We start from the raw sequence: 13,608 nt of genomic DNA, 5'->3' as shown, positions 1-13,608 counted from the left end.
CCACTTGACAAAATAGTGCTCAACAAAATTGAATATTTCATTACATTGATGTATAACCCTGGAAGGGGATACTTCAGATGAAAATAAGAGCAAATTTTAAATCAAATATTTTAACTAGAGACAAACATATCTGGTATTTTCTAATTTGGTCTCTGTTGCATGATCACATTAGATCAGACATTTAGAAAGATTACTCATAACTCTGAAATCCATAACATTACATTAATTGTATATTTTAGCACAATATTTAATGAAAGTCAAAGGACTGCTATAAAGAAAGTAAATATACTGTTCTTCACTGTTAGAAGACTACTCTATTTTTGTTAAACTCTAAAAATGCAAGCAGTTTTTAAGTATGACATTGATGTTGGATTGTGAGTACATGTCTTGTGAATTATTCATAACTATGTTGCCAAGGATATATGCTCAGCTACCAAAAATGTGCATATTCTCTTTTCATCTCATTGGCAGGAAAAATGGTAGCAAGCCAAGAATAGTGTCAGTCCTTCCTAAAAGGAGACTGGGTGTAAAGCAGAGTTGAATATAGCCACCAACGCTAGAGTGAGTATAAACACAAACACACACACACACACACACACACACGCTAGTAATTGTTTTACTGATCAAAATGTTGCTTTTATGTATGTGCTTTGAGTATCCTTAGGTTAACAACCCCATTATATATCTCTGATATTGTGAGCATGAAATTTAAGCTTATAAACAAAGGCTTCACTGCTCAAAAATTGATTTTGAAGTTACAGTATGTTGCTACCAGCTAATTAAGCTGTCTACATTTGACTATTTTGTAGTTTCTAGTACAAATAGAAGTATATAAAATAATGGGCAAATGTCAAAGAACCACTGACCAACTTATCTAATCTTTCTTCCTATTTATATGTTCATCCTCTTCAAAAGTCATTATGAACAATGAGTTTGAGGGAAATGTCCTAAGTTCATTATTTACTGGTCAAACTAATGCTTCTTGTTGTCCCTAAAATTAAAGTCAATTTTCCTAGTGTTCTAAGATTTCTAAAATAATTACATTATTGTTATCCCCATGACAATAAGTTTGGATCAAATAGTTTTTCAAACCAAAGAGTCAACCTTTTTAGTCCATTTTTATTAATCGATGAATTGTTTCTTTCTTAGACAACTTTTTGGTAGGCACCTTTATACTTGGATATACTTTATATCCAACTGATTAAAATGAGAATAATCTGGCCTCTTTTAGTTTTCAAAATAATTTATTTGTATATGTCTCAATATGAAAAATGGTGTAACATTCAGAATCTCAACACATTAAGCTTTATTTCTTTAACTCCAGAAGCGTTAAAATACAATTTGAACCTGAAAATATACTTATTTCAATATAGATTCTGGGTGTTGTAAAATATATAAGCTTTTTTTCATTTAAAAATACTGCATAATGGCACTGGCTGGTGTACCTCAGTGGATTGAGCCACAGGCCTGCGAACCACACGATCACAGTTCGATTCCCAGTCAGGGCACATGTCTGGGTTGCAGGCCAGTTCCCAGCAGGGGACTCACGAGGGGCAACCATACATTGATATTTCTCTCCTCTCTTTCCTTTCCCTCTAAAGATAAATAAATAAAATCTTTAAAAAGTACTGCATAATGGACATAACTTCATTCAAAAGATAAAAACAAATGAGCCACTGAAAAATTCACTTGTCTGCAGACAGACTTTTACATGAAGGTTTTCATGGTCTTTCAGAAAAGACCATGGAGAGTCTGCAAAGTTCAGTTAAAACTTACAAACAAGTAGTAAATTTACATAGTACCCTTGATTTTCTTTCCTGTTTACCCGTACCCCTGCTAGATTCCATTTCTAAAGATTATGTAAAATATTAGGTAGAATACAGTGAGCAAGTAAGTTAAAGAAATATGTTCATCTCCATTTAGGGATTGTCTCTACCAAAAGTGTGTTATTCAGGCCTGAAGGCGATCTTTTCCTCCTTCTGCCCCAAATGGAGAACATGCCTTGAGGGACACTGCTGTGTTCTTGTTCAAACCCTCTGCTCTGTCACCCAGCTAATGTGACATCCACCCAAGGGCCACTCTGCTTTTGGTCTCCTTCAGTACTCTCTGCACAGTGCGCCTGAGTGAGCTTTCTAAAAGGTTAATGGGTTCGTACCTTTCCTCCGCTGAAAAAATCCTTCAGTTCTTCTGACCACAGCTTTGAGAGAAGTCCAAGCTTTTGTAATAGTTGCAGTTCCCCACATAAGCTATGCGTTCCTATCTCTACACCTCTGGAAGCTGGTTTCCACAATGGGCTTTTCCTGTCTCTGGTCCTCTCTCTTCCACCCATTCAGGAATTCAGAGCTCAGTGTCCCCATCCTTGGGCTGAGTCTCCCTCCTTTTCATCTTTACAGCACCCCATGGCAGTACTTCTTTTCTAGAATTTACCAACAGTGTTGCATTTGGGTGGTTATGTCTGTCTTTATTTTAAATGTCTTTTATTATGCACAGTAGCCAGGACATAGTAATTGCTCAGTGAATCCTTTTGAGTTCATTTATTAATTTATCCATGTAGTACTTTTTGAATGCCCATTGAGTACTAGGCAATGTCCTAGGCATGCGGGATACAGCAATGAACAAGCTAAACAAAAATGTATGGCCTCCTGGACCTCATATTATGGTAAATAAAGACAGTAAACGATAAATAACTAAAATACAAAGTTGTGTGGGGCAGTAAGTACTGATAAATACTGATTTATTTATCAGTAAGTACTGATAAATAGGAGGCTCAGAACCAAGAGATGGAGAGGGGGAAGGATTTAAGCTGGGGAGTCAGGGAAGGCGCCACTGGTAAAGTGATGCCAGGGTGGAGCACTGAATGAGGTCAGGCAGAAAGCCAGGCTTAGAGAAGGTGGAGAATCTCCCAGGCAAGGGAACAGCTAGAAAAAGGGCCAAGAGATGGGCACCTGCTAAGTGTGTTCAAAAAACACCAAGCGGGCAACAGGTGGAGGGAGAACATGGGGGAGGGGATGGGGAAGGGAGATCAGATTTGTATGGCCTTGTAAGTGCTTGTAAGCACAATGGTGTTTCCTTTGAATGTCATAAAACTTGTAAAGTGAATAGAAGTAAATCAAGTTTTTTTTTCTTATACCTTAGACACACAACAGTGTCTCAAGATAGGAATGACAAGGTTTCTCACCTTTGTGTTCCCCAGAGTCATTCTGACACTCTGGGACTACCCTAATAGCCCCTAGGTCACTCTAAGTGCAAGAGTGAGTGGAGGAATTCAGTTTGCGGCCTCTATACTAAAACAGCAAGGAAAAATCATCCTAGTTACACGATCACATCAACACTCAGAGTGTTGTGGATGGAGACGTAAGTCTAAGGTCTCCAATGTACTTCAGGAAGCCGTCATGCAAACGGTAAGTAGAATTATCAACCCCAAGTGCATCTTCAAAGCAGGCAGTTAAGAAATGCATGTTTCTATAACCATGATAATTTTGCTGCACTTTCTGGTTCATAAAAATGGGAAAACAATTTTAATTAAAAAAAACCTTCTGCTTGGTAGATCATGGAATGGGAAAAATTAATGAGTTTTTTTGACAAAAGCAAAGTTAGCACAAATTTGATTGAGGTATTAATTACTTAAACAGGATGTGGAGTTTCTAAATGATGTGCTTTAGGATGCCTCTCGGGAGGTGTCTGAAGGCCAGTTCGGGTTGCTCGCTATTAGGAAATGGTGTTCTGTGGGAGCAGGGGCGGACACACTTCCTGTTCTGTCCCTGATGGCTAACAGCGAAATCTGAAGCTCTGAAAGCTGCCGGTCATTTGTAGATACAAGAATATACAACCAGCTTCTGTAACAAAAAACACAGAGAACAAAAAGCCATGCGTCTGTCTGAGAAGGGAAGGATAAAAGCCCCAAACTTTAAGCCATTTAGGATGATTTCTTTTCTGAGTTCAGAATTTTTCCATGATTTAATGAAATGAAGAAAATTCATTTAAAAGTCTAGTTTCACAGGGAAGAATGATAACACACATAATCTAACTTATGGAGTCATAAAATACTAGCATCAGACTTTCTCAAGGGTTTGGTGCAACAGCTTCAATTATAACTTTTTGCCAGATACTAACCGGGTCAAAGGCATCACAAGATCAGAGAACCTATAAACTTAGTTTACAAAGAGTAGGAGGACATTTGAAATAAATAATGGAAATTTGTCTTAAGAAGGATTCGCTTAAGATGTACGTATATAAAATTCCACGTTCTACTTGAATGATTGATGAGGGAAGGTTGAGAAACATAAACTCTAGCCACTTTTATATGTATGTCTGGAGTACAGTTCAAGTGATGTTTTACAAGATTCAGATTTCACAGCTTAAGTGTGTGGAAGTGCCAAATCAGAAACTACTGGGAGATGTTTCGAATGTGAGAGAGTGTGCTGAAACGTTTTCAGCTGTGAGTCAGTGATGTAGCAGAATGGGGTAGGAAGAAACCTAGTATAAACAGCAAGAGTAGGACAGTGCTGGGATGGGAGAGCCTCATCTCTCGTTTCGAGTCTTTCATGGACTCTGTCTTCCGTCACACTTAATCATTTGTATTTTCCCAAGCAGTCTCCTATGAGTCGTCACGTGGAGTTCTTAATCATTCTAGGCTCAGCAGTCATAACTCACTTCCTTTGTGGGCCTTCTCCACGGCACCCAGACAGGGCTTGTTTTTGTCCTGTGTTTCTGTAGCACATTTTTACTGGCTGTATTGGAATGTATCTACATATTTATAAAATGTACTCGACTAGGCAGCAAATTCTTCAGGTCGTGTATTTTACGTCCTCAGCACCTAGGTCAGTGCCTAGGAAATAAATAATTATTGTTGACTAAACTGAAACAGGGAATTAATGAATAGAAAAATTATTACATTTCACTTACCAGATTGCCACCATTATTTTACTGCTCAAACTGTCATGCTTATATCATTGGAAAGAGTTCCAGTTTTGAGGCAGTTGTTTCTGTTTTAGCACCTGGGAGTTTTGCTGGGAGGGTTTTGCTCTGTAATTAATGTTACTTGAAGAAGTTCCTCTAAAACAGGTCTCACGTACATCCCGTCAGTAAGACGGCAGGTCATCACTCTCATTCACAAATATTTGATAACAAAAGTTCTAAATGGAGTAATTAATTTTTAAAATAAATGATTTCCGACTTCTCTAGTGCTGACTTTTGGGGGGAAATATTAAACCAGGATAACTCATTTATTGGTGTTTTTCAGAATCATGAAGCTCTGACCTCTGTAAGGGAGGTCCTCTTAAAGCTCAGGAAACTAAAGAAGTAACACACTTTTCTGGACACTCGACAAAACCAAGACCCGAGACTAAATCCTGAGCAGCAGCTTAGCTACCACCAGCAGATTTAAGATAGATCCAGGTATTTAAAAATCTATGTTCTGATTAGGTCCCCAAACAGACACTGTATCACCTCTCACCGGATGTTCTGGGCTGAAAATAGCTTACTCCATCCTTTCTAAATATTCAATAAATTGTTTCTTGTTGCTAAAACCCAAAATGGAAATGACCCAGAAAGAGAGAAAAATTAACAGGCTTCCCCTGCCTTCTATGACTAAGCACGCTTCCCTAGTGCACCATTAAGGACACGAATTTATGGTTCACAGAGGCCTATCGCCCTGCACTGCACCCAGTAAAAAATGTTTCTATTCGGTTATGTAGAAGTGCTTGCCTATTTTAAATCAACAATGCTGAGAAACACCAGCTACTACAATTTAAATATCCCATGATCAGCAGAAGAAAAACTTAACGGTATAATATACACTCAGGTCTGTTTTCTATCTAGTCCAGCACTGTATAGCAGAACTTCCTGGAATCATGAAAATGGTCTATCTTCCTCTATCCAGATGGTAACCACTAACCACATGTGACTACTGAACACCTGAAATGTGGCTAGTGCAATTGTTAGGAAGTGGATTTTAAATTTTATTTAATTTTATTCAATTTTAATGTAAACAGCTACATGCGGTCTGTGGCTACTGTGTTGGAAAGAACAGATTTAGCAGATCTGGAGTGTAAAACACACAAGTCTGCAACCAGGTGGACTGGATTCTGCCTCGTTCTGCCACTGACTGCTCTGTGACCTTGGTCAAGTCATTTCTTCACTGTGATGCTGTTCCTTTACCTGTAAAGTGACAAACTAGACCATTCCTAAGATTTCTTCTATGTCTTTTACATTCTACTTTAAAAATAGCCACACTGTGTGACTGGAAATTGACTCAAATACACTGTCCTCATGCCAGTCTGTCTTTTTGTTACACTGCGCATAGTCCTGAATACACATGTACCCCAAATAACCTATAACACATAAATGAATATAAGAAGATGCAGAAAAACTGCAGTTTTGTAGCAATTCTGTTGGATTTATCCTGTTTAATCTTACTCTTGATGTACACTGACATTGGTTGGAAGAAAAACATAAATTTGATTCCTTTGTATCAGTACCTGATTTATTAATTCATTGATTCATATCATTCAGTCATTCAGTTTACTGAATAGGCAAAGTACCAAGCACAATTATTATAATACTTGATAAATGCTGTGGAGGAGAAGACAGCTTCTAACTTAGTTTGGGGATTGTGACTATGTATGAGTAAGTGAGTGTTTTCAAAGTTTTCTCAAAGGAGGTAACTAAAACAGAAGGCTGTTTTTTTTCACTCCATTCAGACACATAGTTTCTGCACTTTCCTTAGCCCTGGGCAAAAGGACTCTTGCTTTGGGATCCATACTAGAGAGCTCTTTTCTGGCTCACTCCTCCTCGTGTGGTAGCTGACCTCCTGACCTCAGACTGTGCTTTGGGTGCTGAGAACCCTGCAGTTCTCCACCCCAGTGACGGGAGTTCACTTCGAAGACTGTGAGTTGCCTCTTTCTCAGGTTTGTTTTTCTGGAGGCGAACCATGCCACTGGTGCGCATAATAATAAACTGGAGAAAGGGGCAAAAAGGTGTGTGGCTAGAGTTTGCTCCTTGGTGCACCCCAGAATGTCTACATGTGAGAGCTTGAGTCTCATCAAGTTAAGCGATGGAAGGAGGTGTGGGATAGAAAGGCAGCAAGCAGGCCAGGGCCAGGAGCTGGGGCTGAATTCTAGCTCTCTTCATTCAGGAACCCATCACGTCCTAGCTTGGATCTCCAAGAAGGCCAACAATTCTGTATTCAAACTTCTCAAGTCATTTTGAGGACATATTGTGAAGGTCAGAGGATAGAACATACTTATTTAATCGTTTATTAGTTTGGTTTATAGCTGTTTGGTATTTACACATACTGTAGAAGGGTTTCTCTTTATATGCTTACCCTAACATTTGAACATTTGCCTTTAATCTGCAGATATAAGGCACGGGCCTTAAATAAACTAACCTTTATTTTGAAGTTTATTCTTTTTTTAAAAAATAATTTTATTTATTTATTTTTTAGATTTTATTTATCTTTAGAAGGGAAGGGAAAGAGAGAGGGAGAGAAATATCAATGTATGGTTGCTTTTTGTGTGCCCCCCGCTGGGAACTGGCCCCTGCTGGGAACTGGCCTGCAACCCAGGCATGTGCCCTGACTGGGAATCAAACCGTGATCCTTTGGTTCACAGGCCCGTGCTCAGTCCACTGAACTACAGCAGCCAGGACTGAATCTTCTTAATCTAATGGTAAGATAATGAAAATCTGGTAAAAGAGATTAGTCATAATTTCCTTAACACGCTCGTACAAGTGTTACATATTTTGTATCAGTTTAGCTACAGTAGGTTGAATTCTAATGTTAAAATAAATGATAACTGGATAAGTTAATTATAGGTTTGAAGGAGACAATTTTTAAGGCTTTCTTCCACTAAAACTTAATACGTGACTGTTGTTCACTGCGTCTAAACATTTCACAGTCCTGGAGGTATGTACACACAACAAGGACGAATGACTGTGATATGTGCCTCTGCCCTTATAAGAAAACACAGTAGGATGGCAGGAGTTTGGAGCTGGAAGTGGATTCAGATACCATTTAGTCTCACCACTATTATAGATGAGGCCTAGAAATCTTAATTCGTCCATTAGGATAAAGCTTTTCTACTGTTCACAGGAACAATGCAAGATAAATACAGAGCCGATCCACAGTCTGGACTTGTTAAGAAAAACAAAACAAGCAGGAGAAGAATACAGTTATCTCTTCAGCCTTTTAGACTATCTTTTCATACTTATGTTTCTTGATTGCGTTCTTAGACTACCACTATAAATATTCCTCCAAAAGTTGACATTGTTTCTAGGAGACCAAGCCAGCTTTAAAGCCTAGTCAAATGTTCCCGTCTCGTACCACACTAAAGTGACCTCTGGATGCCTTTACAGCAGTCCAGGCACATAGGCTTCAGAGTGAGTTCCCTTAAGCTGGGCAACTGGATGGGGCAGTGGGATAGAACCAGGAGAAGGAATTACTTGTCTTCTTTCTCTCCATCCATTTGGAAAACGGAGCATTACAGTCTTCGACAAAGGCACCAAGGAGGTGGGAAGGGGTGTGTTGGTGTGGCATTTGCAGGTACTTCATGGACCAGCAGATGAAGTGAGGACAATAAAGCGTTAGAATGGTTGCTAAGTCATCCCAGCAGGCAGTGAGCACAACGGAAGCACACATAGTTTTACCAAACGAGATTTCACTGTGAACATGTAGCCTAATTATGAGCATGCTGAGATGATTTTGGTCACTTTTGCAATTTGTGACTTGAAGGTTTGGGGTTTTGCTTCCTTTGCCAGATTGACAGGAAGAGAAGCCCGCAGCTGCCTCCGAGGTCTGCTGTCCTGCTGATAAAGGTAGTAGCTGGCAGAGCAAACACAACGAAGGGAAAGGACTCGTCTTATCAGATCTGTGGGACAGCGCAGCATTATAACTGAATATATTTAGAGTAAATCTTCACGTATTGGCAATTTCAATTTTATTTTCAATGAAAAGAAGCAATTATTTATGCTTATGTTATTAACTAACTAAAAAGCATTATTTATATTCACTTGACCCAAATGTATTAAATGTGATTGCAGGAAAAATTAAAATAACCTGAAAATACGTGTAACCTCTTTGACACAGTCCAAACTTCACTTTAAGGAATAATGACAGCAAAATTTTTCTGGGTTTTGAATTCTCAGACATGATCAGGGCCCAATGAATGACATTTTAAGTACTTTAATCATTCAGAAAGAGATGAATGGATACAATATGGAGTTTGTATATATTTGGGGTAAGAGAGAAGAATGAAGAAAGAGTTTCAGAGAAAAGAAAGTAGCTTGGTCTATGAAACTTTGGATATTGATACGCTGGATCAAAAAATAATTTCCAGGAAAATGGGACTGGTTGGTGTGTGTGTATGTGTACACCATCTACCTTTTATGCTTTTGAGAACTTCCACTACATCTGTGAAAAAAATAAGTGAGAATATCAAAAAGAAGATACCTTCAAAAATACTATTTTAATGAGCATTTAAATTTCTAAAGACCTAAGAACAAAGCTTGCTCAGGCTAGGGTCCAGAACTTCAGCATCTCCGGCCGTGGCCAGTCCTTGCTTCGAGGATGGAGCCGTTCCCTCTGTATTTAGATGGAGTCCAGTTTATTTTAAGGGTCTGTCTTTTAAAATCTCACCCTGAACTTCTTGGAAAACCTGAAGGTCATGTTTACAGAACAGACGCACAGCAGGATTAAACGAACACGGAGCTGCCTGAGCAGCAGGTCTCCTCCATTGTATCAGAGAAGCTGTTAATCTTCGGACGGTTATTTTTGTAATATAAAATATATATCCTGGATTAGGGAAACAAACTCCCCACCTGACACACTCATAAACTGTTTTGTAAGATCTAATTTTAGATTGTTCCTAGCTTTTTCTTGTCATCATCAGGGACATTTTAAATTTTTAAGAATCCTCCAGTGCTTCTCAAGACTCTCACTGAAGCAAATGCTCCTGCACAACACACACCAAAAGATGCAGTGGCTCTTGTGGAAAACAGGAGAACAGTGGTACTTATGATCTTCCCTTAGTTTAGCGAATGGATGAACAGGGGAGCGTCATGAGAAGTCGGTAATTTAAAATGATGACACATAGAAGAAGGCCAGGCGCACGGAGACAACACACCGGGAAAAAAGGAGTAAGCCACACCATCATCCCAGGATCTGTGACTTCAGTGAGGTCTATAACCGCACTGTTCCCGCCCTCACATTTCTTAGAGCTGGTCCGTAGGCTGAGTTGTGTCGCAGGATTTCTATTTTAACTTTCAATACTTCTCATTTGTGGAACTCTTTGTAGTTCATAAAGCATTTCCTATTGTTATTATTTTACTTCCTTCTCACCATAGCCCACTGAGATGTGTAAAATGGGAGTTTGTCCACATGTTATAGGCCAGTAAAAAGGATCCCAGATTCTAATCATATACTCCAAAATACTTTTGAGGCCAGAACCATAGGTACAATGTGCTTTTCTGCCTACGAGACTGAGTCAACACACACACAAACACACATACACACACACACACCCATTTTAAAAGAAACGCTTTTAAAGGAAAATTTTCTCCTTATGAAAACTACTATTATATTTCCAGTATCCCTCTTCTCTCTTTGCTATTGTTTAACATATACAGGTGCTACTTAACTTAACAAACATAAATGGTAGTTTTAAAAAAATGATAAGATTTTTTTAAGTCATAGAAATATTTCACCTTAAGCAAATTTAAGACAAATTTCAGCTTGCTGTGAAGAATTAAGATTATATTGCTTTACAAAAAAGACTCTGAATAGGATTGCTTTAAATAGCAAAATTCCTCAGCACATTTAAGATATGTTGGTTTATGAAAATATGATTCCCACAGAACTTTACAGGAATGCATCTGTTATATAAATCCATGCTCACCTGTAATTTACTCTAGAGGGAACAACTGAGTGATAATAATAATAACATACTCATGTACTTCTTCATTATACATTTTAAAGTGCTTTCTCTTCATTTATTGCATTTGTCCTGGGCAACCTTAAAAGGGAGGCAGAGACCATGTTATTATCCTTTCTTTACGGATGAGAAATCGAGAGGTTAAGTGACTTGCCCAAGGTCAGACAGACCATTCATTCATTTACTGCTCTTTGAGTGATGTAGCATTAACAGTGTATTCAAGGAAGTAAGGTTCTTCCTCCTATTTTTCTTAACCAGCTGTGAAGGCTATTAAAACAGAAGTGGATGACCTCACAAATACAATGTTGAACGAAAGAAGCCAGGCACAAAAGTGTACTGTTGATTCTATTAATGTAAAATTCAAATGCAGGCAAAATTAATCAATGGCGATAGAATAGTGTTGAACTTGGGGAAAAGACAGTGGTGACTGGAGGGTAAAGGGGGGTTTCCTGGGTATGGTAATATTCTATACTTTGACCCATGAAAATCCCCTGAGATAGAGACTTAAGATTTGTCTGCTTTCCTTTATATATAATGTAGAAGTTTTCTTTTAAAAAAGTATTTTACATCTTGAAAATCAGTATAGTGTACTTTGGAAGATCATTAAATTGTATATAGCCTTTGAACATTGGTGATTTAATTAAGTTTCTTAGCTTCATTTTTAAAAATGAGAATATAAACTAAATCTAAAAAGCTTAAAGACAAGAAAAAGTTTATAGAAAAAATACCCAGGATTATCTTCATCTCAAAAGTTGCTGTAAGAAACGGGAAAGTGGAGCACACTAAGATAATAACAGATAAGGCCAGATACAACATTTATGTTTAATGATAGTAAGCTAGGAATTGTATGGAAATGGGGTTAAATTGCTATTCACATAGTACATTCTGGAGAGAACATGTGAATTTAAGGAAGATAAGGTTGTAATTTAAAAATCCGCATTTAGTGTAGAACTTTGTGTTTGAGGACACCACACTGCACAGCGGGGTTGAACGCGGTGGTAGCAACCACAATCTCGGTAGGATGTACACACCTGGGAACAAAGGAGGGCTCTGAAGAGTCGAAAGGAACCTTCAGTGCGAGAATGCCTTGGAGGGACTCTGACCATTATCCAGGATAGAAATCACAGGTGCATTCAATTGCCCAAAGCACTTTCAAAATTTGTACTGTAGTTTTCCAAGAATCTTTCACCTCCTGTGATCCTATAACCCTGACAGCTAACGCTGCTCTTGCATGCAAAGTTACCACTAACGACAAATGTTTTGTTTCATTTTTATATACGGTCTTTTGTTTCATTTTGTTCTCTTCAGAAAGAATGCAATATAGTATCTCCCGCTCCCACCAAATTATCTGTATGAAGTGCCTATTTTGATATTACAGGCGAGGGACCGAGACTTTCCGGGTGAAGGGTCAGATTCGGCCCCAGTGAGCTCTCCTTTTACCACTGGTGTTTCGGAGTCAGCTACACTATAGCGCTGACTACAGTTTGGTGAGTTCTTCCCAAGAGGGCTATTGCAGGCGTCCTGTGCAGGGATAAGACTTTGACCTTTAACCCCATTACACATCTGTTTTCATTATTGACCAACCATCCCATTTCTGTGCATCAGTTTCACTAGAACTTAGCTAATTGTTTTTTACAAATAAATTTTATACCCTGAATATGCACCTGCAGGCTGCGTGTCACACATTCTGTAGAACGGGCCTGGTCAAGCTTATTGTGATCACTGCGTCCAGGACAACGCAGTGAGACGCTGCCGTCCCGTGGCATTTGGGTTATTACATGGTCACCCGCTGTTCTCCAATACTGTTTATGTCATAAAAATAGGTCACAAAGAAGGCTCCGGTGGCAGCAAGAGAGACAGGGGTAGGTGGGTTGAAGGGCTTCCACGCTTCACGGCTCAGCAAGCTGCCCCAACTCCTCTCACTGGCAAAGGATAAACAGTCGTGAGGAACTGAGTCTGCGCATCTGCGGGTGAGTCCATGCGAAACCTTCTCATCATCTCTTTTAATGACGGAGATCAAGAAGGCACGACTGTTTCTCTCTGGGTGAAGCCCTTCAGCCAAAAAGTCCTTGAATGACTGTGGAAGGTTCACTATACTAAATTCACAGTTAGTTACAACAATCTTTTCAAAACTCACTTTATTTATGCTATTAGGCGTATCCCCGAATTTAATTTCCTTTACAGCAGAGCTGCTTAAAACAAATTCTCTCCTCTGCCCTTCCTGTGTCTGTCACCCCTCCCACCCAGAACCTCCCCCTCTTTTCTTCCTGTCCGTTCCACAGATGTGTTATCTTGTGACCTTCACCATATAACAGGCCATATGACATTTGAACTTTTACTAGTTTCCACTCTTTTTGCCATAGGTCACATGACAGATATATGTGTCACACAGAACCTTGACAACAGTGTTAAGTAACTTTGACTTCCGTCATTTATTATATCAATTTTATGACAATTTATAGAATTCAAAGTAAAGGATAAATTGAGATACTTGCCATTGAGCCTGGCTTTCCTGGGTTCCCTGGTTCGCCCTTAAAAAAAGGATAGTGATAATTTTATTAATGCTATAAACATTAAAAAACAATTTCAATATTCTTTTTCTTGTTCACAATACCCATTGGGGGTGCATGAATGTCAAATACACTTTTCAAGCTAAATAGAGAAATTCAAACACAATGCAATA

At 38.8% G+C, this 13,608-nt stretch overlaps 1 protein-coding gene across 1 annotated transcript in view; it reads right to left on the bottom strand.

Annotated features, from left to right (window-relative positions):
* Window positions 1–13,608, bottom strand: part of COL25A1 (collagen type XXV alpha 1 chain) — a 483,313-nt gene that overhangs the window by 92,534 nt on the left and 377,171 nt on the right. The window contains 1 exon segment of the mRNA XM_037031923.1: window positions 13,421–13,456. Within this exon segment, the coding sequence (XP_036887818.1) occupies window positions 13,421–13,456 (36 nt within the window).

This window comes from Sturnira hondurensis, unplaced genomic scaffold (assembly GCF_014824575.4).
Source record: "Sturnira hondurensis isolate 20B ecotype Veracruz unplaced genomic scaffold, ASM1482457v3 Scaffold0021214, whole genome shotgun sequence".
Lineage (NCBI taxonomy): Eukaryota > Metazoa > Chordata > Mammalia > Chiroptera > Phyllostomidae > Sturnira > Sturnira hondurensis.
Note: the sequence above shows the minus strand (reverse complement) of the source record. Positions and strands in the feature narration are given on the sequence as shown.